Here is a 25,000-nt window from a genome sequence, read left to right as displayed (position 1 = left end):
GACTCTGACAGCGAGTAGTGATAGATTTCTACTCCCTGGTATTTGTTCATTGAAAATGCACTACATGTATATATTAAACTTTGAAACTGAAGAAAGACACACACATACACACACACACACACACACACACACACACACACACACACGTGGCAGTGGAGTGGGTGATCACGACATCAAACAACACCTACTCGTACGAGAATGAACCTTGTAAGATTACTAAGAATCTGTGTTCGTATCAGATGAGATTACAAGTTATGGAACGTGCATGTATTGACAATACAGTGTCCATGACGTGTAGAGAGCAATCTACGCGAACCACATAGTCATTACACGTACTTCTAAAATGTACTTCTAACAACAACAATTACTAGTAGTTGCAGAGCACAATGTGGCGCTGTTGCAATCCCTTACTAATTTTACTTACATGAGCAAGTACATGACTTGTGATGTCTTCTCAAGTAACGCAAGAGCACAATCATATTTGAAATTATGGTATTATACATGTCGTATACCTGCCATTGCACACCTCCCCCGCGCGCACTCTTTCCTAATAATCCGGAGCCAGCAACTACAATGCTGTGAGCAGAAGGCCGAGTTTTGTCAACAGTTTTACGTGTCGTGCGTGCTGGAAGCGGTTCTGCCCATGTATACCCACCCACCCCTGGTATGGCAGCGATTGACGACATGCCACTAAAAAGCACACCGTCACGTTATGGCACAATAAAATACGGTCCGCATTGACGATGATATCATTGTTCTACTGATAAGTCTGGCATAACCATTGAGTTCAATGTCATGTGCATGACTTTGTGCATGTCATGTGCATGTGCTGGTGCGATCTGATTGAGATTGAAAAACCATCTAATGCAAATATTATAATACTATGGCAATAGCAATGGTGCCTGGTGGTTGTGCTGTGGGCTGTTGCAATGACTTACATGTACATGTACAGCGAAGATATTCTACACTGTCATTTCCGACCCGTCACTTGTAGATACAATGTATACTATCGTTTACATGACTGCATACATGTACATGTACATTGTACATTATACATGTATACTCATCACAGACATTGATATCTAAATGAACATTATTTTCTCATGGGGGGGGGGGGGGGCACTGTGCTGATGTGGCCATGGCGCCATGATGCTACTCATGTACAAGTCACTGATGCAACTCATTATACAGCTAAATGTACATGAATCGTGTTGAATTACATCTGAAAGGAGACAAGTAAAGTTAGTTTGGAGAATACTGAATGTCCCCAGTCATACCGTACCCGTGTGCGTCCATTGGTGAAAACACGAGTGCACTGCAATAGCCTCAAACGTTGTACTCAGACAAATTAATTACAAATACATTTTAGTACAGACTGTAGACAGACAGAAGAACGAGCAGTTGGATTTTCGTCACTGAACTCTGAGTTTCACGAACGGAATCGATCATCAGACGAAAAGACTGTAGATAAAATAATGTACTATCAAGTATCATGTACCTCACGTAAACACGACAGAATATGCCGTGGTATACTAGTACTACGGTACATTGGCGCGTCTGTGTGTTGTGACGTTGCGTTCGATGACATAACAATACATGTAGTAGTAATGCCGTGACCCAACGTTGAAATAACGGTCAGTTTAGTTGCCCAACGTCTGAGCCTCTGAAGTACCATCACGTGTCATGGAGAAGCACACAGCCTGGGCCTAGCGCCTAGACTTGTGTAAGTAACGTTAGTTGAGGCAACAAGAAAGTACTGGGCCTCAAAATGGCGGCATTGGATGGCTCAAGCAATAATCATAATAATTACTAATATCAAATTGTTATTTTCAGTCAGCCTGCATGCATGCAGACTGTACTCCCACTGTAGTCGTCTTTGCAAGAGGAGGAGACAAGGGTGGCTCGGGTCACGGGTCCCTGGTTGAACAAATTCTCTGACGTTCTTTGCGAGCTGGTCAGTTTTGACTGGCACGTTGAAATGCGTGGGTGCAATATCCCTGCCTGCGTCATGACACGACTCAAGAGAAGCAAGGACGTTGAGTGGCAGCTTCTCAAAACTGTGTTGATGTTGGCGTCACAAGCCGGCTCTGCATCGTGTAGTGTACGTGCATGTAGTGCATGCAGTGGTCCAGTCGGCAGTCTACTGTAGTCGCTTGAGTGAAGCAGGGCACGAACGCACCATTATCGCTTCGTTGACTGAGCCCACGCAAACACAAAGGACATCCTGACTCCCATCAGCTGAATGACACAGCACACCTACGAGGCTACGTAGCTACATGGGCTGCAGATAGTGGATGGGCCGTGGTTGCCACACCATGCCTACCACTGTACTGCCCCAGCCAGTCTACGGTCATCGGCTGTGACCATACATGATTGCTCATAATCATATCAATGACTGACAGAATAGTGAAGTGTTAGTTTCACCTACAGCACTGCAGCCGGTGTGGTACGTCAAGTCGCCACCAGCACGGCTGGGCAATGACACGGGACACATAATGATTGCGAGGACACGAGCGCTCTCGCACCAAGCAGGTAGGAATGTAGAGCGCAATACGATGCGTAAGCATCTCGCGGCGCCTATAAAACCCAATCGCGACTCTCATTTCGCCAGAACCTTCCTTCTGAGACAAAACACTTGTAGCAAATAATCCTATCTGAAGATCGTGAATCATCCACTTAGCTGAAAGCTCAGTGCAGTGTAGACTATTACGACACACGATCCGAGTTTGTTTTCCGAGTTTCCCTTTTCCGTACTTCACCCAGTCTTGCGGTAAGTCAGCTGATTGCCAATCGAGTTCTACTAGAACATTCTCCGTATTGCAGACTCTGCAGTTATAAACACTACTGCTTGCTACCAGCTGAGCATCAGTTTATCTTAGCATCACGGCAGCGGCAACACCAGTAACAGCAGCACCTACAACAATCTTCAAAATGAAGCCGGAAAGCGATGTTCAGCTACCAGTGGCAGTGCAGGACAGCGAGAAGGTCGCCTATGAAGAAAGTCTAAGTTCAGTTGAGCGACGCAGACTATTCTCAAGGAGAACCAGCGAGGATCTTATCCAGCTGCAGACGCAAGTTCGCCCCGCAACACCAATGACGAACCTGAGCGACACAGCGCTGAGTGCATCTGAGCGCACCCAGCAAGCTGCTGCCTCTTCAACCCGCACACGTTCCATTCTGAAATCCAGCCGGCAAGGCCGTTCTCCGTCACCCACGAGACGTGTAACATTCCATGCCAATGTTCTCGTGTGGGCTGCTGCTGAGGATGGAGACCTGAAGACTGTCAAGACGTTACTCAACGCTGAGAAGCACAATCGGGCGAAGCAGCCCAATGAGAAGCCAACACTGGACATCAACATGTCGAATCATGAGAACGTCACCCTATTGCATCTTCTGTGCTTCCTCCGTGATGTGGATGCGGTGTCTTTGGTCGTTGAGCTGGGTGTGGATATCAACGCTATCGATCGTGAAGGCTGGTCGGCCTTGCACATTGCCATCGCTCTCAATCTGCCTGAACTGTCTCGACTTCTCGTTCAAAGTGGAGCTGACACAGAGTTCACACAGGACAGTGGTGCTCTGGACTTAGCACGGGTATCCGACAGTGCCCATGTCAAGCCTCTAGTTGAAGATCTCAAAGCTATCAGCGCCATCCAGTCAGCTCTCAGCTGAACACTGTCAATGGACTTCCAGATCACAGAATGAGAACTGAATGATCGCTGAATATATATTTCCCATACAATTTCACCTTACCATCAAAGACCACCACGTTTTGAGACATTTTTCTTGTTACAATCATCATTTTATTGCCTTGACGCTTGAGAAGTTTCTGCTCACCTATTTTAATAATTGTTTGGCAAATCTCCTGGTCACACGAACAGCCATACTGTTTTATCCAGCTGACATTTTTGTATACGTACTAGTAGTAGTACTACCGATTCTTCATAAAATGTGCCAATTCTAAGCACATAGAAGTAGACCTTGAGAATGCAATGAAGCTGGAATGCAACAATTCCAAAATCAAATCTCAGTTGCAGTTGGAAGACGATTGTGGTGGGTTGTCTCAAGACTTGCACTATGCCATATACGGTCATAGTGTATGCCCGCTTGAACACGCGGATAGGTGTCATGAGGCCCTGCATGCTAGGTTTCACGAACTGTAAAATTAATGTATATTGTTATGGTAGTCGGTACGCGGTCGACCGGTCATCCACGTGCTTGTTTCAAACTCAAGACAAGACCGGGGAACATACAATAGGCCACCCACCCGCACAATTCAAACACCTAAACTTGAGAATGAAGTGAAACTCAAGTGGCCTAAAGTACCACGTGTACAGTGTTAGCATTCAGTGAATACTGGAGTCGGTAATAATATACACTATTATTACTACCAGCTCTGGCACAATGGATGCCTTGCATCTGCTACAATCTGCCTGCAGTGCCATGGGGTGGGGCAAATGTTCCAAAGTGCCCAAGTGGTCTGCTATTTGCAGAAGCCCTGGCACTTTGAATTGTTTTTCCCCGTGCTTTGCATGAGGTGACGATTCCCATGCATTCCCCCGAGCCAGAGACTACTCTTATACACATGTACTGATGTAGAGTGACACAGCGATTCTCTTCTTTACCGTATGTGCAACCTTCTGATCTTCCTCAAGCAGGCCACACCTAGTACCTGATCCCCGCCTTCTGACGGCACGACGCAATGGTCTAGATCTGCAGTTTACCCAGTGTGGTCGCATGTCGTGACTAGTCATAATATTAATAATAATTATTGAATGTATGATCAGTGCCGCCAACTGTGCTTGGCCTGCCGCGGACAAACACGCACCGAGACACTTGCCTGTACACGCTGGATGGATGATATTATGTACCATCACTATTATTATTAGGCATTATGAGATGACAGACACTCTTGGTACGTCCTGCCACACATGTATGATGCATTCCAGATGTATAGCTTCCAAAGGGAGAAATAGCAATGGAAAGGCTCCACGTCATTATTTACGACATTACCACGTGTACATTTCGGACAGAACTGACAGAGAACAGCAGCCAGTCTAGTACATGACTGATTTTGCAACTGCCAGCCCATACAGAACGTGTTGCAGTTGTTCTGCCAAGTTAGTTTTGGCTTGCTTTCACAACCAAACACGAACACTGACAGGCCACGAACTACTTTCTGACACACACAAACACACACCCTCTGATATTATTATCATTATTAGCTTCGAACCTCTTTTCTGGCACACACAAACACACACCCTGTGATATGCACAGTACATGTAGGTATATACATGTATCTACAAGGAGGAATAATTGCACTGTAAGAATTTCCTGTTATTATGTCGACATGTACATGTACATGTATGTGTAAAATGTTATACATGTACGATGATCGACAAAACAGGAAATGCTTACAGTGTAATTAGTCCTCCTTGTAGCTATAATTAAAACTGCTGTCTCCGAAACGCTTGTTTACATGTACTGTAGATAAAATAATTATCATTATTTAGCTCCTCTATTCATGGACACAATAGCGGAAAGATGTTATGTGCCAGTGCCACTAATGATGACGATGTCTCGACTGGAATGACATCATGCAACGGATCATGGGAAGTGGTTAGGAGTCTTAGCCTCTTACTAGTCTTAGGTCTGAGTAACTTACTTAATAGGGGTCATCCGTAAATACCGATATTTATTTAGAAACGAAAACTAGTCGTCTCTCTTCAACCCCCCTCCCCCTCCCTCAGAAACGAACACATACAAACGATGCATAGTATAGATATTTTTTCTTTTCTTTTCTGGACGTGCCCACACATACAAACCGTGCATCGATATTTTTCGAGAAACGAACAGGCGCTAAACCCCCTCCCCCTAAACGACTAGTTTTCGTTTCTAAATAAATATCTATATTTACGGATGGCCCCTTTAGACTCTTCCCTTCAGCTCAATCCCGCCGTTCAGCGCTCTGGCAGTGGCGCTCTTGATATCAGGTGATACGGCGAAGAAAATAATTATTGTACTTTATTACAACACTTCTTGAATCGTCATACCACTGATTCGCGATCGTTGTGTGGGGTTGGCATGCACTACTTTCTGAAGCCATACATGAACATAGGGATATGGCATTTTCGTCAGATCAAACGTCGCTTGAAACGCTTTCTTCATGTAACAAGGTGGTGGGGAAGACCCACTTGCGGCGACCGAAAGGTGGCAGGTGATAGTAATAATGGAACGGTAATCTCACACCTGAAAGGCTGGTAATAATGCATACAACGTGTTTGGATATTCGCGTATCACTTCAAGTGAATGATTTAGTTCAAGCATTGTACATGTAGGATCATCGACCGACGCAACTGGAATAAATGCCATATTATGGAAGCGCCAACTCCAGGCTGCCTGGCACCATTCAGTAACCGTATCGCACGTTTTCAGCACAACAATTACATTCTATCGTCCAGGTGAGAGGTGAAAGCGCTCAGGATGACGGCACGCACAACAGGGCAGGGCTAGCTAGCTATCCTGGTGTCGTGGGGAGGATTCAGACGATATCATTACGGAATGAGATTACTACTGCACTGCTACTGGACTGGTCACTGCTGTGAATCAGTTGGTGCCAAACTGACCTTTTTTCAATGGCTATCTCTGTAGTAGCATTATTCATTGACTGACAATCTTTGAAAGCTTCAACTTTTCAAGTATTGAATTAGAAACGTGCGGGAAGGAAGTATCGATCACAGACCACAGACAACATTGTGCAAAGCATAGGAACGACTGCAGACTCATTGCCTATTTTCGGCTGGGTCAGGTTCGCTCTTGTTGCTATGGATGAGAATCGGGTTTTGACATGATTGATGTGCGTACTTGAAACCTCGAACTGCATGAGCTGCCACTGACGAGAAGTAATGAGTACTTGTGTGCTTGTACATGTGTGGCATTGACAACCTCATGCGGCTACATAATCATTAATCATTTACTACATACTGTACATGTACATGTAAATAAATGTGCCTTGTTTTTTAAAACACCACGTGATGCAAACATAGTGCATTAGTGGTATACATATATGTAGCAACTACCTTCGGCGGATGTGCTGTAGTACTACTACTAGCACTCTTCGGGCAGAGTTCATAAATCATTATAGCAATAAAAACTGCTTCATGGCAGTTTTCTAAAAAAAGTTATTGTGTTCTAGTCCATGGACCCCGTCTAAAAAGTAAGAAATTAACGAAATGTGATAGCCGAAAATTAAAATTTCACACAAAACCTCACAATAATCACGACACTTGAAGATCTAATAGTACGGCTTTCAACACTTGTTTATTCCGACACTTGTACTTGTACACGTACATGTACTGCGCCAACATGCTTGCATATGAAAGAGGACCACGAGGGGAAAAGGTCGTCTCGCATCCTGTGTGTGATTATTGTGAGGTTTTGTGTGAAATTTTAATTTTCGGCTATCACATTTCGTTAATTTCTTACTTTTTAGACGGGGTCCATGGACTAGAACACAATAACTTTTTTTAGAAAACTGCCATGAAGCAGTTTTTATTGCTATAATTTCTTTTGTTTTTTTGGCTAAAGGATATTATTATTATTATTTTATTGATTTTACTAGGGTGTTTCCCACAGACCTATGGTCTTCTTACGGGAGCCCCTAGAAAGGTTAAGCATGAACGAACAAATGGGCGATAAGCGCGAACAGTGGAAGGCAGCATATTCCACCGATCAGAACCTATAATTGTGTCACCAATGGAATGCCCTAAAATTAATGATGGCCAACATGTAGCGCCTCTACATGTTATTATTATTATTTTATTTTACTAGGGTGTTTCCCACAGACCTATGGTCTTCTTACGGGAGCCCCTATGTACATGCACGTGTATCATTATCAAATTCAATACCGTATTTATACGCATTGATGTGCAAGCCTTTTCTTGCAGAAAATGGAACTAGTCTTGCGTACATGTACACTGTATTCAGGTTCTTCTATTATGGGTAGTGCAGTGGCGGTGATACCTTTTTTATACGCAGGTCATTCTGTGGATGTTGCAGAATTTCATGACTCTGTCATAAAATTGTCTTGTCTTTCAGAAAATTCAGATGTCCACACCCTAAATCACATTTACATGAGAATTGTAACCAAGTGCGTGCCGCAGATGTTTTTGTTGATTCTGTGTTTATAATTGTAGTCATGGGTTGTCGTGATAAGGTCATCTGGCATCATAATTATTGTACTGAAATCGTAATTCTGTTGATGTCGATAAAACTTTTGGAAGCAGTTCAATGACTTCAAAGTGTTACAAGTCCACGATTGTCTAAAACAACACAGCAAAGTAGGAACAATAAACATGTATTAAAATGTAAAAAAATACATTGCTGAGTCCGACACCTCATTCCAACAACTACACTGATCCTGAGGATATAAGGGGCAAGGATATATGGTTGGAGGTACTGAGAGATAAACAAGGCACTCCATAATAATAACATGTTACACGACTTTGGGGGAGTATGAATGATATCCAGTCAAACCTCTTTAGGACGAACATCAAGGGACCGATGGCATTTGCTCTGTGAGTTTGTCTTAACCCTATTTTATAACGAGTGAATACAATTATTTCTCCAATAGAGACACGAATAGATTTCTTCTACAGCGAAAGATTCTAAGCCAGACCAAACCATTGACTCGTCTTTTATGCCCGATTCATACTTCATGTCGCGTACGGGAAACGCGTTGCGTCGCGAAAAAGTTGATCTGAGCTCAACTATTTCGCGTACGGGAAACCCATCGCGCGACGGTCGCGCGATGGGTTTCCCGTACGCGAGATGAAGTATGAATCGGGCTTTATGAAACAAATGAGTCACTGTACCTTTCTTTAGCAACATGACGGCAACTGAAACAACAACAGAGAAAATACGATACATGTACAGCACATTCTTGCAGGTACAACAAACAGATTGCAGATCGTAATTCTTGCTCTACCGGCACGCAACTTTATTTGGGGCAGTGCAATCTCGGCGCTACTCACAAATCAAACAGCCCAGGCTCGAGTAAACAAATCCAATGGTACGAGATTTTCACGAGACGAGACTGCACCCATTGGCTTGTTTCCTATGAAGCAAACAAGTCACTGAATGCATGAACCTCTCCATAATGGAGATTTTCCCTGATATGCGAATTTATTTTGCATACTAGTACTCGGCCAATGCGTCCTTGAACCTTCCCCTACAGATTGGGAACTGCCAACGATGCTATGCCACTGCAAAATTCAGATTCTACCCTATGATCGGGGCACGGAATGCCGGAAGCAATCATGACCAGTGCCTTACTTGTAACGTACCAATGTCTGCCACAGCGCGTTATCTTGGCCTCATTATTGACCAACACCTCACCTTTGAGGATCAAGTCAACCATGTATGTACATCTGTTTATAAGAAGATAGGAGCATTCCGCCGCTGCCGCCGTACAGTAGACCACACAACTAAGCGAATATTTTATTTATCCCTCATCCAATCCACTATTGAATACGCCAGCAACTCGTATGCTCACTGTCTTACACCATCTTTATACTCTCGCCTTGTTACTTTAAGTCATATCAGCATGAAACAGGTTTTTGGTCTCCCTCGCCGTACCCCGACTGTCTTTGTTTTGCGGCACGCTAAGTTATACTCCCTCGAATCTCGTCTCAACTTGAGGCTTTTTATTTTTGTTTTCCGCTGTATTCATCAGCTTACAAGCCCTCTTCTTTCCTCAATGTTCACCCTCCAGTCGGCTGCTACTTGCACCGAGAGGCGCACTAGAGGGCAATCATTCTCTTCACTTTCTTTGCCCGCTGCTACCACTAGATATGGCATGTTCTCCATTTCTTTCCTTGGCACTGATAGGTGGAGTTCTCTGCCTGTCCCGTGTCGTCAGGTTGAGCATCTATCCGTTTTTGTTTCGCTCTGTAAAGAGCACTTAGGGTTCCCTGTAACAAGACGGCAACGTCTGTAGGGCCTTCCCTATCAAAATAATAAATTCTACTACTACTACTACTACAATGAACATGAGTATTTCGACAACACATCTAAGCCTCAGCAGCAACATACAATGTAAGCCTTACCGTCAAGAAGGTGAACTCGCGTTCTTCGCACACTGTTGGCAAGGGCAAAGAGATACGAATGGATCTAAATCCGAATAAAATCAGCACACATTTCCGTAAATGAAAGGGTGAGCATAAGCAAATGAATCGAAGGAAACTGGTCAACTCAGAGATCACCTGTCATTGAGTATTCCGTAAAAGGAGGCCTCGACAGCAGAAAAGCTTTATTTAGAAAAGATATCCTGTCAGCTTTTCCATTATTTATTGTATTCCACCTAAAATCAGCACACTTTTCGTAAATGAAAGAGTCAACACAAGCAAATGAATCAAAGGGAACTGGTCAACTCACCTGTCATTGAGTAATATTCCGTGAAAAGAGGTCTCAGCAGAGCCGAAGCGAAATAAGCCAGGACACGAAATATCCGAAACAGCTCATGCAAGAAGCAGTTCCAAAGAAGGAAGTTCCTCGCGCATGCACATCCGAAAACGGACTGCACTGCATGCAACACAATGTCTGCCGTGCACGTGCACAGCACGCGGCTACCACCCGTTGGTAGATCTAATACCGAGCACCTTACGTAGAAACTTACGTAGCCTAAGTGAAGTACCGAGCACCTTACGTAGAAACTTACGTAGCATAGCGGTGTCGTTTTTTCTGCCATGTGAACACAATAATAGAAAAGCTGACAGGATCGCTTTTCTAAATAATGCTGGCCAGCCTTCTGTCATCATTCCACTGTTACCTAGCCACGCCGTACAACTGTGCCGTGTTGTGTTGAGTGCACAAGACGCCATGCCCGTGTTGTGTTGAGTGCACAAGACGCGATGCCTGAAAAACGCAGTCCAGGAAAGTGGAACTCAGAAATATTGCAGTTCTAGATGCAGTGTTTGTCTTGCTACTTGCTAGGTATGCACGTTTTACCAGCCCAGGTACATCTACTGCACATGATGTGCATTGTACTATGAAACAACATTGTATTACTATGATGTAGTAGAATACGAAGTGATTGATACTACATTGTAGTACAGTGCATGCCCTGGCATCACCATCTCGTGGTTGTTTGCATGCACTGAGGTCATCTTGCCAATGTTTCATTAAAATTAATGCCAGCATCCCGTTCATAGTAAACACAGTAAATAATAAGTACTAAAAGTGGTTTGCAACCGAATCAGTCCAGGCCTAGACTATAATCTGTATTTTTTATTGTAGTGCGTTCAGCACGTCCAAAAGTCCTTGTGTTTATCCTGCAGTGATTGGGCTATGCGATGGTGTACTGACTGAATGGTCCTGTTCGATTCCTGATGGAGCCACCTGCACCATAGAACATGCCATGTACTGCCGCAGTCTGACCAGGCCCTAATTAGGCACAAACTCAAAATACTCTACTTATATTGTACATGTACATGTAGACCCTGGAATGCACTAGGTGGTTGATTTGCCGTCTATTCAGCGCTGCCCTACAAGCACGTCTTGGTAAGCAAGATCGGTAAAATCTGAGGAATTTTCCTAAGGAACGTCGGATCCTAAATTTGCGAGGACATAAGAAACAAATTATCCCGCTATGAATCGATTGAGTACATGTGACAACCGTACATGTAAATGCAAAGTTCAAAAGGTAAATGTTTATTACGAACAGTGAGAAGTCGCTGTAAACAAACTGCACTATTGACTAACTTCTCACTCCTCGTAATGACATACTGTAGTACATTGTACATGACTTGTACATGTACAATGTATGTGTGTGGCTTCGTAATACGTAAAACCCTAAAATGCTAGTAATCTTTCTCTATTCATTGCACTCCCAACTCATCACAACCACGCGTTCTTCAGCCGAACCATTCAGGCACCAGCAGCAATCTTTCTCTCATTTAATAATAATAAGTTATAAACATGTGTGATTGCACTTGTGTGTACTGTATGATCATCATTCACTATTGTAGTATTGAGTATTGACTAATGTTGCCTTGCTTGTGATGAAAAGGCTCTGAAAGCATCCAGGCATACATGTACATGTACGTTAGAATAATCATACAGTGTATGGTCCTGTTGCCGGTAGAGTGTCAAATTTCTGCTCTAGAATACAAAATTCAGCTAAGCTTTTCATCCAAGTGCTCAACTCTGATGTACAGTGTATCATGACAGACGTGTAATGTAGTAATGACGTGTTGTAGCAGAGTCGATCAAGCATCATTACCATTTACGGATGGTTGGTGAGAATTGGTAAACAACGAAGCAAAGTAGTCAAGAGAACACTGTCGCAACAGTCAACACTGCACACTGCCACTGATCATCATTCATTGGCCTCATCATAGCGGCAGTGTTTTTTTCTCAGTGTGGATGCTGTTCAAGAAAACTGAGCTGTAGCCATCAAGTACTCATTAAAGTCGTCCACGGGCCAGTTGTAATTATGAACCATTGTGGTAAGGAACGGAACTGTGATATCGTTAGTAAAACCTTGTACAGTGTATTGTCCATCATCATGCCCACGTGCACGTGTACCCGTGTGTGTCATTTACATGACTGATCGTACACCTACAATGATTATGTAAAGTCATGTACTTGACGATTCTGACGCATACTCGGGAGTCGGAATAGTCTGTAGCGTAGCTGCAACATGATGTAGCAATTATTTTGTTTTTTGTTTTATTTTGCCTTCCAATGCTGCGCTACACGTTGTGTCACGTGGGCCGCCATTGTGGGGAGTAGCAGCATTTCCGCCCGCAGAGACATTTAGAACATTTTACTCAGTATTACTCTTGATATTACCAGAAGGTTTGTCAAGGACTCGATGGTGTAGTCATAATCTAGCCTACAACTAATACTTACAAGCACAGTACAATCAGTCAAGTACGTCTAGGTGTACATGTGACTCGCGTCCTGCACGTGTTTGCGGAGGCTGAAAGAGCCAGAAGCTACCAGAGCGTTGCTGATCACCCGTGGCTGCTAGCCACATATTTTATGGAATGAGGCGCCCCGGATGTCTTCTTCGGAATCCATTCGCCCCATAATTCCCCACTGAGTCCACATAGCATGCACAATGACGGCGTACATGTGTACAATCATGTCCTACATGCAGCTAGCTTGCAGTACAGCGTATCCTTACCCATCCCATTCACCATTTTGTTCACGGGATAGGAGTTAGCAGGAGGAAGACAACAGTCAACAGCGCTACGAGGATGTACCTGACCAGGCCAGATGTACCACGCTTTTGCAAAAGGAAACGGGATGAATAGCTCTTGGCTTCCTAGTGGGACACTTCTTGGCGGACACTTACAACAGTACGTGCCATGTAGCCCGGTCAGACATGTACTTGGGGCATCCATCGTGCACACAGCTACAGCTAGAGGAAAGGTCATACAGTGGTGGACAGAATTATTGTCCCACCTTGCATTTTGGTCATCTTTTGGAATCTAAAGACCAACCTGGACAATTCTGTGCGCCAAACAGCCACAATGTTGAAGCATTTCAGGTATTAACAACGAGTTATGACAAAGCTAACCAGTTTTCCAGAATACTCACGATTTACCGTACAAAAAGTGGGACAAAAATTATGGCCGAAATGTCACGTGTCCGACTGGCAAAACTTTTGCGACCGATTTTTGCGGGAAATTCAAAATCTTCACCACGTGGTGATTTCCGAACCTGCTGACGGCTTCCTGACAACAATTTCAGTAATTTCACTTTGGTTTTCTGCACGATGGGGAGAGGAAAGGAGCTCAGTAAAGATAGTAGGGAATTTGTTGTTCAGATGAACAAGGAGGGTCTCTCGTCGCGATCTATAGCTGGATTGACGGGTCTCTGCGATCGTACGGTACGCAGAATTATTTCTGCGTTCAAAAAAACTGGCAAAGTCGATACGAAGCCCCACACTGGCCGCCCAAGGAAGACTACCCCCAGGTTTGATCGCAGGCTGAAGGTGCTTTCAATGTGCAATAGGTTCAAGACGGCAACAAAACTGAGAGCTGAGTTGGCGCAGGAGGGTGAGAATACCGTCTCAGTGCGAACTGTGCGTCGCAGGCTGCAAAACAGTGGATTGCGAGGGTGTGTGGCGGTGAAAAAGCCTTTTATTTCCAAGGTGAATAAAGTAAAGAGGCTGAAATTTGCTAAAGCCCACAAGAATTGGACGTGTGAGCAGTGGAGCCGAGTTCTGTGGACGGATGAGTCTAAGTTCAACCTGGTAGGGTCTGACGGGGCTGTCTACGTCAGAAGACGACCAGGAGAAGCCCTCGCAGACTCGTGCACACGCAAAACGGTGAAACATGGAGGCGGCAACATCATGATCTGGGGAGCGATGTCCGCCAAAGGCAGAGGCCGCCTGTACAAGGTCGACGGCAAATTAAACGCGCAGCAGTACTTGGGAATACTGCAGAACGTGATGCTGCCAAGCATGCAGGATGCGTTCGGCGATGCTGGTGGCATATTCATGCAGGATAATGACCCGAAGCATACAGCGCGCGCGACAAAGCAGTGGCTTCAGGAGAACAACGTCGCCGTTATGGAGTGGCCACCGCAGTCGCCGGATATGAATCCGATAGAAAACCTGTGGCACATCCTTGGCCTGAAGCGCCATGAGCTGCAGACCAGGCCCACCAGCACAAACCAGCTGTGGGATGTCTGCAAGAGTTCATGGAACCTCATCACTGCCCCAGAATGCGCGCGCATAGTCAACACCATGCCGGCGCGCATGGAGGCAGTGATCAAGGCCAAGGGTGGAGCCACGAAGTGGTAAAACTGTGTGAGTTTCATCAGATCAGGATTTTTTAGTGGTGCTAGCATTAATTCAGTTCTATCCTAGCTGTATTTAGGTAGAGTAGGCAACCTTACCGTATATACTGGGTTTCGGCCATAATTATTGTCCCACATGTTGCCCTATTATCTTCACGTAGATCTGCTTTTACTAGTTGTAAACCATATAACAAGCAAAACTTGCCTTTTCTATCAGGTATCTAATGTCTTTATCACATCAGCTAGAGTCTAGGTAGTAACAATCAACTGAATCACATTTTAGCATGGGTGGGACAATAATTCTGTCCACCACTGTACATGTACCACCACCAATGGCAATACGCTGTGACATGTATCAATAATAATCATTCTCTACTTTGCGCTGAACTTCGGACAGCGAAGTAATAATAGTTTGAGGAAACTTATAGGTTACAACGAATTCCGATCGGACCTCTATCTCTTTCTGACACTTGTAAGTGTAGTTGTATGTGAACTGGGCGCTCTGCGCATTGACCACTTTCCCCGGTAGACCCCCCCCCCCCCCCCCCCCCCCCCCAGTTTACCAAACCTCTCTTTGTAAATTACTACATTGTATTGTAGTTGTACATTCAGGCATTCATGATTAGTACTTGAGGCAGGCATTTCTAAAAGCGAATACTGCTATGCAGACTTTTATGTATCTACATGTACACATGTGTACATGACTGTCCATGTAATGTTGACTGAGTGCGAGGTCAATAATTACTAAATTTCACAAATGTTCGGTGTACTTTTATTTTCGGTACTTTCGGTGCATCTGTTTCATACCTAAAATTTCAATACACCGAACAAACACTACCACACATAACCCAATAGGGAACTGCTTCTCTGTACCGAAAATGTCTGCTCACCTAACCTGGCCTGTTGCCCTCATACCGAAAATATTGAGCACCTAAAATTTCTGAAATTAGAGTATACATGTATCAAAGCCGAGTAAAAGACCGAGGTGAAACTGAGGTCTTTTGAGTGTGTGAGGTGAAACCGAGGTCTTTTACGAGTTTTCTATTTCCTACAATAGGCTATATTGACCTGGTACGAAATGCATTACATAAAACAACTATTTCGAGATCTCACAGTCTAGTATTCCCCTCTAGTTGTCCTGCCCTACCACATCACAATTCACACGTCCATTGAAAGTTAGGCCTGGGCGGATAATGCTAGTTATTTTGCGGGATAATGCTAATGGCAATGCCAGAAAAACTGTATCATAATGCTACTTATAATGCTGCTGTTCCTCTGTAATTCCAGCAATTCACCAGTAGTAAGGATGGAAAATGGCTTGGTTTGGGCAGTATTGCGCACGTTTCGTAGTTCTACGTAGACGGCATGGAAAATGTTAGAAAATCATGATCATAATGCTAATTGTATGCTGCTATTGCTCCATACAATCCCTTGCAGCTAGCTGTCCAGCGAGGAAAGTCTCGAGTAGAGGCCTCTCGATCTGCTCGCTCATTCGCCTGGCATTCAGTAGCACTTCATCGCCAAAGACTTCAATTCAAAACAGTTTTCACACTGCACTTCAAGCCTTTTTCCTCGTGAACTTGCTGCAAACGTATCAGCTCTGCTGTGCGTGTTCCCTTTGTGTGAGGTCCAGAAGCAGCTAGTATCTCCGTACTTCGATTGGCTGGATCGATGTCGTCCAGGTTCTCCTCACTATCGCCATCACGACTATAATTGGAGACGATTTCTTCACCATTTTCCCCAAGCAGCAGCTAGCGCAGAATTTTCGCCATCCCTGAGTGTAGGAGATGGAATCCGTTCAATCCGCTCAAAAACTCTTCTTTGTGACTAGAGGAGTAGCAGAGACTATTCTACCGGAAGCCCTTTGATTTCCCTGACTTCTGAAACCCTTCCTGCCATGACTGCTAGCTATACTTCTTCAAACAAGCGAGATTCTCTTTGGTTCCACTTCACTGACACTGCGTCCGCGTGCACGCGACACAACCTTTTTACAAAACATCATTTTTCTCCAAAAAAATGATTTTCACCCTATAAAGCCTGGTTTTCGCAGAAGTAAGGGCCATTTAAATTTGAGTATAATGCCACTTTTGTGGAAATGTAGTGTTATAATTAGGGGTGAAACAATTATACCAAGTACTCGAGTACTCGCTCGGTTTTTTCAAAAATAATCGTACTGGGAATAAATCAGAGTACTCGTTCATACATGGTACATGCATTTACTACAGAAATCTGCAGTTTCAGGGCAGCAGTCGGCAGATGGTGATGTGCAGACTGTGTGGTGAACATTTGTTCACGAGTAGAGAGAGCCCAAATGACCCACCAACCAATATACCCGAGAAAAATGACTGCTACTCGGTTCAATCAGGGTTGTATCATGTTATTTTAAAGCCCTTTGTGTACAATTTTTAGGAGATGAAAAATACTCGAATACTCGAATATTCGATCGGAGAAAATCAGAGTACTCGAACTCGGGATCTCAGTGCCAACTTTCACCCCTAGTTATAATGCTAGCATAATGCTCGTTGCAAATCGCACACTATAATGCTACTTATAATGCTAGCATTATCCGCCCAGGCCTATTGAAAGTTCACTTTCATGGCCAATGTTAATTAAGATTAAATCAATGGCGTCTAGCCTCATTCTATCATCCATATGCTCCTGTAGTAGCTCACACTGTACCCCATCGTGACCCCATCCCCCTGCAATGTGTTGGTTTCCTTACTTGCTAGACTGATTTTATATGATTCTGGACTGATTTGAATCATATTATCTTCCTTATTGGCCATGGGCCATCGTGGAAATAAAGAATAATAAAAGATGGAAGATGATCCTTACCCTGAGAGGCTCACTGTTTTTCCTTCACTCCACTTATCCAGGTTATCTAATCTTGTTCTTAAATCTTTTCTCCCTTTCCATCGTCATCATAACATTGGGCATGATTTCCCGTTTGACTTGCGATGTAAAAACAACAACAACAATAACAACAAGTCAATATTAGATTTGTCACGACAAACCAAAGCATGTGTTCAATCCCTAATAATGATAATAATGACAGTTCGCATATCACTCATTGCATGAGGTCAACGCATCTGTTAACAATTTCGAGCCAAGCAGCTCTATCAGAAGCAGATTGCACAGCATCCAGAAGCGACAGATTAATGCATTGTCAGTCTTTCTTGACAACGTCGATCCATCTCAGACGTGGTCGTCCTCGGGGTCGTCGTATCCCTAAAATGGAGTCAAATATAAGCAGTCTATATAGCCATATATAAGGAGTGAAATATGCAGGAATATCTGACTGCGTAGGTATGGCATCAATACTAAGAAAGTGATAAACATCTGTAATGCACATGTTCACTTACATGTAGGTTGGACGGAATATTTACAGAACTGTGGGTTGATTTTGAATTAAATTATTTATAATAGTTCAGACTGGAGTTTTGCAAAGAAATATACATGTACTCGTAATTCCACAGGGCCACGCACAGGAGGGACAATTCCCTGCGGACCCCTTCTTGTGGTGCGACTTTGAGTGAGTCACTGACAACAGTGCCCCTCATAGTCATGGGGCTCTTGGCATGCAAGGTCGGACCCTCCGGGGCATCTCCATGATCATGATGATTCCCCGGGTCACTCACTCGGATCGAGGCCACAGTATGCAGCCTGTATTGTGATCACATTCTTCTTATGTTCTCTGCGCTCATCTACTGCGGGGTTCTGCGGGAAGTCAATTTACTGAAGGCTCTTAACGGGCAGATCTACATGTACCTCCCTAATCCTGCCATGAAAGACTGGGAAGGTAAATCCATACAAGAATGTACAGTACTGTATGATGGAACGTGGTTGTGACGAGTTGGGAGTGCTGCAGGAGTATCAGGAATTTTGCTTGTCAGGCTACAACTTGTACAAGTAACTTTGTAGAAGAATTGGATTCACACAAGTAATACCCTCACCCAGGCTAGGGCAATGACTGGCAAAGACCGTGAAGTTAGAACTAGTAATCATGAAATTGTGCTACATGTACATGTACATGTACATGTACATGTATCATTCTATCACAGTACATGTAGTACAATACATGAGTACAATGGCTCAAAGACCTCAACAATCTATTCAACAATCTACGTATTCGTTTCTTTGAAGCCGGTTTCATACAGGGGCGTAGGAGGGGTTTTGGAAGTGGTACGACCGAAGGTCGGCGCGGCCGAAGGCCGTGTTGGAGGGGGTCCAGGGGACCTTCCCGCGGGAAAATTATGTAAAAAAAGACACAAAATCCTGCGTTCTGGGAACTTCTGGCACACTTCTGGCGCAGTGCACTAGTGTGCAGACGAGTCGAGTACAGTACTCAGTACGACTGCTGATGCATGGCAGATCTACGAGTATCAGTAGATCTATGATCTACGAGTCGCCAGCAGTAGTCTCTCTGGGCTGCGACACAGCCTAGTGTATCTCAGTTGCGTTGCACATACAGTACCATGGCAAAACCGGTACTAGCGTTAGCTGCAGTGTGCACAAACAAAACTCCCGTACTGGCCGAGGCCGTTTCTTTAGTTTCACACATAGGAAGTGGTGTTCAGCAGACTTTGCCTTTCCCGATCACTCTGTAATCATCGAACACGTTTGATGGCGCGGTTCATGACGTTTCGGCAAATAATAATAACCATCATGGCATGTGTCCTCGTCAGGTTTGCATTACAATGGTGTGCAAGCTTGCAATGGTGCTGTTGTACATGTTTCCTGAACACACACACACACATACATACACACATACATACATACATACATACACACATACACATACACAATAGTGACATACACACACACACACACACACACACACACATACATACACACATACATACATACATACATACATACATACATACACACATACACATACACAATAGTGACATACACACACACACACACACACACACACACACACACCGTGCATGACACACACACACACACCGTGCGTGATACACACACACACCGTGCGTGATACCCACACACACACACACAAGCCCTTACAATTTACTATGACCGTATATCCCATCATTCTAATGGGGTACTAGTCACAGGACAACTGGACAACTGGGCGGAACAAACAAACATCAGAATAACATGATAAAATGAAATGTTGATGGTGGTTACCGAAAAGGATTCAAGGGAAGTTGTTTGCGTGCACACAAGATACTAGAGAGTTTAACTGATAAGCTGCTATTGCTGCTGGAAATCTGGAAATCTGGGTAATGCAATTATATCGGCAGTGTACAAGACTGCAAATCTCAACATACAAGAAAAGGGATAAAAACGCACCAACACACCTGCAAGAAATGCAAAGGTGGCCGCTCAAGGCATATGCGTGGGGCTGAGGGCCGAATAAACAAAGCAAGTTGCAGTATGTGCTGCTTGCAACCAGCTGGCTTGGCTCTAGATCAGTGCTAAGGTTACCTTTCTTACTTGCAGCTGGCAATAAAAGTAAAAAAGTAAATTATCGTATCCATTCCCGAAGGGAACTCACGACGGCCGCTAACACTCGATAAACCCTAGCGGCAGATGCAGCGCCTAACGGTGCAACATAAGTTACAATTCTAATAAGACTCACTGGTGTCATTGCAGGAAACATGTGCAGATGTGCGTTGCAGCGCGGTCCTCAAAGTAAGCCAAAAAGGTAATCATCCCGTGGGCAAATGATGTTTGGCTACAGATCAAGAGCAGGCTATGGCAAATGTAATTGATAATTATAGGGCTGTACTCGCTTTTATGTAGCACCAGATTACAAGTCTAGCTTGCAACACTGATCTCAACTTCACCATTATTGTGTAGCATTAGATTACATGTCTAGCTGTAAATATCTCAACTTGACCATATGGAGCAGCTCCAGACTACATGTCTAGCTGTAAATACCTCAACTTGACCATATCACGCAGTTCATTCAGCTTCCCATCCACCTACGGGAAAACAAATTGAACAGCGCCACAGCATCATGAAGAATAGCACACCATGGAAGGAACAACCCCTGGCCATTGTAAATGTTACTTCGAAGTACTTGTAAATTTAATTTTGGAAGGATTGGGAGAACTTCTAATTCAAAGGATTAGTCAGGGAAGTGAAGGAAAAAACACCAGACCCACCAGGACGCGAACTTGACAGAGGGAGGGGGAAAGACCCAAGTGCCATCAGCATGTGTGGCACGTATTGAGAGCTGCCTTTGGAGTGAAAAACTTGTCAGTGCCTTCTAGGTTCGGCCTGGTCCCATAGCTGCTCATGACGAGCAAGGTCCTCGGTTCGAATCCTGGTGGGTCAGGTATGGTTTTTAAAACTTTTTTTCTCTTTTTGGGCATTTCCCTCCCCTGACTAATCCTTTGAATTTGAAGTTCTCCCAATCCTTTCATAGTAGAGAGGTTAAGATGCACGTCATTTCCGACGTGACGCGCAATTTCACGTCAAATTTGGCGTAAAACTCCCAATTTCGACGTGAGCTGCAGGTTTTTCGACACGCGAGCTAAACTCTAAGCAACACGTCAGAAATAACGTTCATCTTATCGTCTCTAATTAATCCCTTTCTTTCACCTCCAGTAGTACGTTCCAGAAACTGACTATGGTCCCCTGGGGGAGGGGAAAAGACCCAAGTGCCATCAGTATGTGTGGCACTTGTTGTGAGCTGCCTTTGGAGTGTGACATTAATTTGGATTTATATTTTTTATACTTTGTACACATACCGCAGAAGAATTACAGAAAACACACTGTGCTTCGTATCATTCAAACTAAATTGCACCACAATTCTCGCTTTTCTTCATGTGGAGGTGCAGTTCACTCAACTTGACATGTCTAGCTCTCGTCTTATTTTTCCCTCTCTCTTTTATGTAAAGAGAAAGGACCAAAACGTTACTAGTTATGACTAACAGTCCACCAAGGTAACGAGATATTATGCAGTCAGATAGTGCGACAACAAGGCACAAAACTGACAAGGATATCTAGACATTCCACGACCTGACACCTAGCTCCAACACATCTACGAAGCGCAAACCAACAATCTTCCAACTTGGAAGGCTGAGGTGTGGAAATTTCCGATGAGTTCCAATAGTCATAACTAGTAACTTATAGGTCCTTTTCTCTTTACATATTACTATTGGCTCAACATCCTAGTCTCTAAATAGAGGTTGCGACCCATTCCTATCCTCGTCTCTCTTATGTTTTTCCCTATTTTTCCTAGCGCGCCGCTTCGTCTGTGAGACTGATTCCACCAAGGTCTGCTGAGCAGCAGGGCCCCACGACCACTTTCCGCATTTATTCGGAAGCATAGTGGACTTAGTATAACATATAAAAGTCAAATCACCATAGCTAACAGTTATGTTACGTTATCTTTATTTTAACGTTACTTCACCATAGGTACAGGCATTGCTGCCTTCTTGCTGTGGATCGTGAAGCTGCCACAGCTCCTAGGCTATGATGAAAAGTCACAGTTTTATACCACTGTCATAACCTGCAGGTCTGAAACTATGACTTGTGCTATTCATGACTAGATGCATTCACGGCCTGCGAGCCTCATGCACGCTCGCCTCCAGCACATGCAGGGCTGGTATAGCACCGCTTCTCTTTTGTAACGTACTGATCTACCGTGCCACCACCATCTAGCATCTCCCCTGACAGTGCCACCTATGCATACTGGCAAGAGTAAATAAACAAGAGTGTGCAACTCCCGGTTGGGTTGGCCTACGGCGGAAATTATTGTTGACGTAATTATTTCTACAACGCACGACGCGCTGTGGGATTTTTGGGAAGTTTTGCCTTGTGCACTTGGCCGGGCTTCACATTACAAGGTCAGTGCCCAGCACGTGTTCTACACTGCTCTGCAGCAAAATGCTCGTTCTTCCAAAAAAGGTGACGTCAACAATTTCCGCCGTGGGCCGAGGTATCTGCAGATTATGCAGAAGAGATGCGGAGTTGCACACTCTTGTTTATCTTCTGTTGATACTATTCACCTGTCATCATTGTTATAGTATACGTGCACATGTACGTCCGTACTGTTCCCGCTGATAGCAACAGTCGGACCTAACAGTATCGCCAGTGCTATTGCTGTTGCACTCCATAATACGTTACCAGGGTAACTAGTCCAACTACTCTTCAGCTGGCCGTTTGCCCGTACACTGTAACTCGCACTAATGCTTGCTCCTTGGTTTAGCTGGCCTAGAACAGGAAGTGTTCGTGGCCGCTGGTGACACTTCTCGTTTCTCCTTCTTCACGTTCGCTACAACAAACGTCCTCCCGGTTACGGTGACCTTGTTGTGTGTGGTGTGTTGGGCAGGAGTCGTACATGGCGGCCGAACGCTCCTCGCGGGATACGCGGTTATCACATTTGGTATCTGTCCATCACATAAGGACGGCTAGATGGCGGCAAATAATAATCGCCAAACGAAAGAAGTTCGGAGGGCGCTCAAAAATGGAGTGGTGTCCTTGGAGGCCAACGGTCGTGAACGGCCTGCCACACTGCTGCGGAGGCTGTGTGGTTTTCTTGCAACGAGTGTCAGAGAGCTTCTTCTTGCCTCCGTCGGTGCTGACGCTGCCCGGACTGGGGATTCACTGCCGATGACGAGTAAGAATGTTTCTCCACCCCAGGAGCGGCAACGGGAAGGCGAGGAGTTTTCACACGCCGCACAGGAGAAGAAGTCCTGCTCCCATCGACGGCGGGCGGAGCAGGAAGAGCGGCAGCAAGCTCACTTGGCCAAGTGAGGTTGGCCTGCGGAGAAGCCTCGCCTCAGTGACTGCTGCCATGGTGGCAGCGGGAAGTATGGCGGGAGTTGCCAGTACAGCACCTCCCAAGAAGGCTTCCTATGCCGACGTGGTCCGCGGTGGATCCCAAGGCAAAGGTGACCAGGTTGCGATGGACCTGGACACTGATCTAGACTAAGGTGATGCGGAGGATGAGGAAGAGGAGGGCAGTGCAACTTCCTCCGGTCGGCTACGGTCGGCTTAGTTGGACCAGTCCGACCGCCACCAGCACCACCAGCGGAAGGCCAATGAGAGCCTGCTTATGCGGATGCCATGTATTGTATGGATTGTCCACGCATTCTTCTGCCAGTGACCCGTTGATCACATTGATCACTCAGGCATGCTCCAGTTGCTATTCTCGCAGCAACTCTACATTCAATGTATATCCATCTCTCCTTCTATGATATGAACTAGGCTGCATACATGCAATGACACACCATCCGTTGCATTATGTCTGCTGTGGTCTGCGGCATGCTGTTGTGCTGTGCGCGTCAACTACTTGCCCCACTCACGACATTTGGCGACCACGCCAGGATGTCCAGTGCCACCAACATTCTGAACCCTCGGCAGCGAGAGGGAGCGCTGCCAGCAGTCATAGTCACCACACGACAACCCGTCCTGGGTACGACGATAAACTGCACCCCGGCGACCGCGGCTGGTCACCATCACCAACGCGCCCGTCCCGGAGCATGACGTTAAACTGCTGGATACAGCTAGACGAGAGATGAACCGTGAAGATGAAGGCATCACCACGTACACGGGAGCTGCATAGATTTCGAGTCAAGTTAGTTCGGGTCAGTCACCAGTCCCTGGACACGTTTCTGGTCTTGTTACCCGTCCTGGTCTTGATTTGCCTTGCATTAGCTGTGATAGTGATAGTAGCACAGAACCAATCACTGCAGGCTGAACAATAGCTTGTTCGAGCGCAATTGTAACGGAATACCTTACTTTTAACACTGCTGTGGGTATGAGTCTGTGTAAGGCTGACGCGCATCATGTGTTCTTTTGTTCTAGAAGAGGTTGGTTCCTTTCAAGTTTTCAACAGGTCGTAGGCGGGGAGGTGTCGTGTCCGGGCGTTGCTATATTATGTTTTGTATTTCTGCTCCAATCAAGTGTTTGTCGTGGCGTCGATGTGTCTCGCCATTGAATAGTGTTATTGAAGAACCTTTCACTATTCACGCTTTGCCGGCTGGCTGCCTGCTCACTTCGCTCCTTGCACGCTGCCTGGTATATAGCTCAATGCTGGTTGTTGTTGCTGCTGTTCTGTTGCTTGTACTTGCACCTTGGTTCTGAAGTGAAGCGTTGGTCTTCTTGTGTATTGAGGGTGAAGAATTTCTTGTGTATTGAGGGTGAATGGGTGAAGAATGGCTATCTGGACTACTGGTATACTTCCATAAAGAACCTCGGAATCGAAGAA

General features: G+C 44.9%; 2 protein-coding genes across 2 annotated transcripts in view; one reads left to right on the top strand and one right to left on the bottom strand.

Moving 5' to 3' along the window:
- Window positions 1-2,608: 2,608 nt before the first annotated feature.
- LOC135809099 (protein phosphatase 1 regulatory subunit 12C-like) lies at window positions 2,609-4,022 on the top strand. Its single transcript, XM_065322368.1, has one exon. The coding sequence runs from the start codon at window positions 2,932-2,934 to the stop codon at window positions 3,667-3,669; it is 738 nt and encodes a 245-aa protein (XP_065178440.1). The 5' UTR covers window positions 2,609-2,931; the 3' UTR covers window positions 3,670-4,022.
- A 15,881-nt stretch (window positions 4,023-19,903) lies between these two features.
- The window catches only part of LOC135809098 (cyclin-dependent kinase 12-like), a 16,194-nt gene continuing 11,097 nt past the window's right edge, over window positions 19,904-25,000 (bottom strand). Inside the window, exon 11 of the mRNA XM_065322366.1 lies at window positions 19,904-20,762. Within this exon, the coding sequence (XP_065178438.1) occupies window positions 20,697-20,762 (66 nt within the window). The 3' untranslated portion in view covers window positions 19,904-20,696. The remainder of the gene's footprint in view (window positions 20,763-25,000) is intronic.

Source organism: Sycon ciliatum, chromosome 2, assembly GCF_964019385.1.
Source record: "Sycon ciliatum chromosome 2, ocSycCili1.1, whole genome shotgun sequence".
In the NCBI taxonomy this organism is placed as follows: domain Eukaryota; kingdom Metazoa; phylum Porifera; class Calcarea; order Leucosolenida; family Sycettidae; genus Sycon; species Sycon ciliatum.
The sequence above is the reverse complement of the archived record's forward strand: the minus strand, read 5'-3'. Positions and strand labels throughout refer to the sequence as shown.

Coding starts and splice junctions, on each gene's coding strand:
- LOC135809099 (XM_065322368.1), top strand. CDS start 2,932: ATGAAGCCGGAAAGCGATGTTCAGCTACCAGTGGCAGTGCAGGACAGC.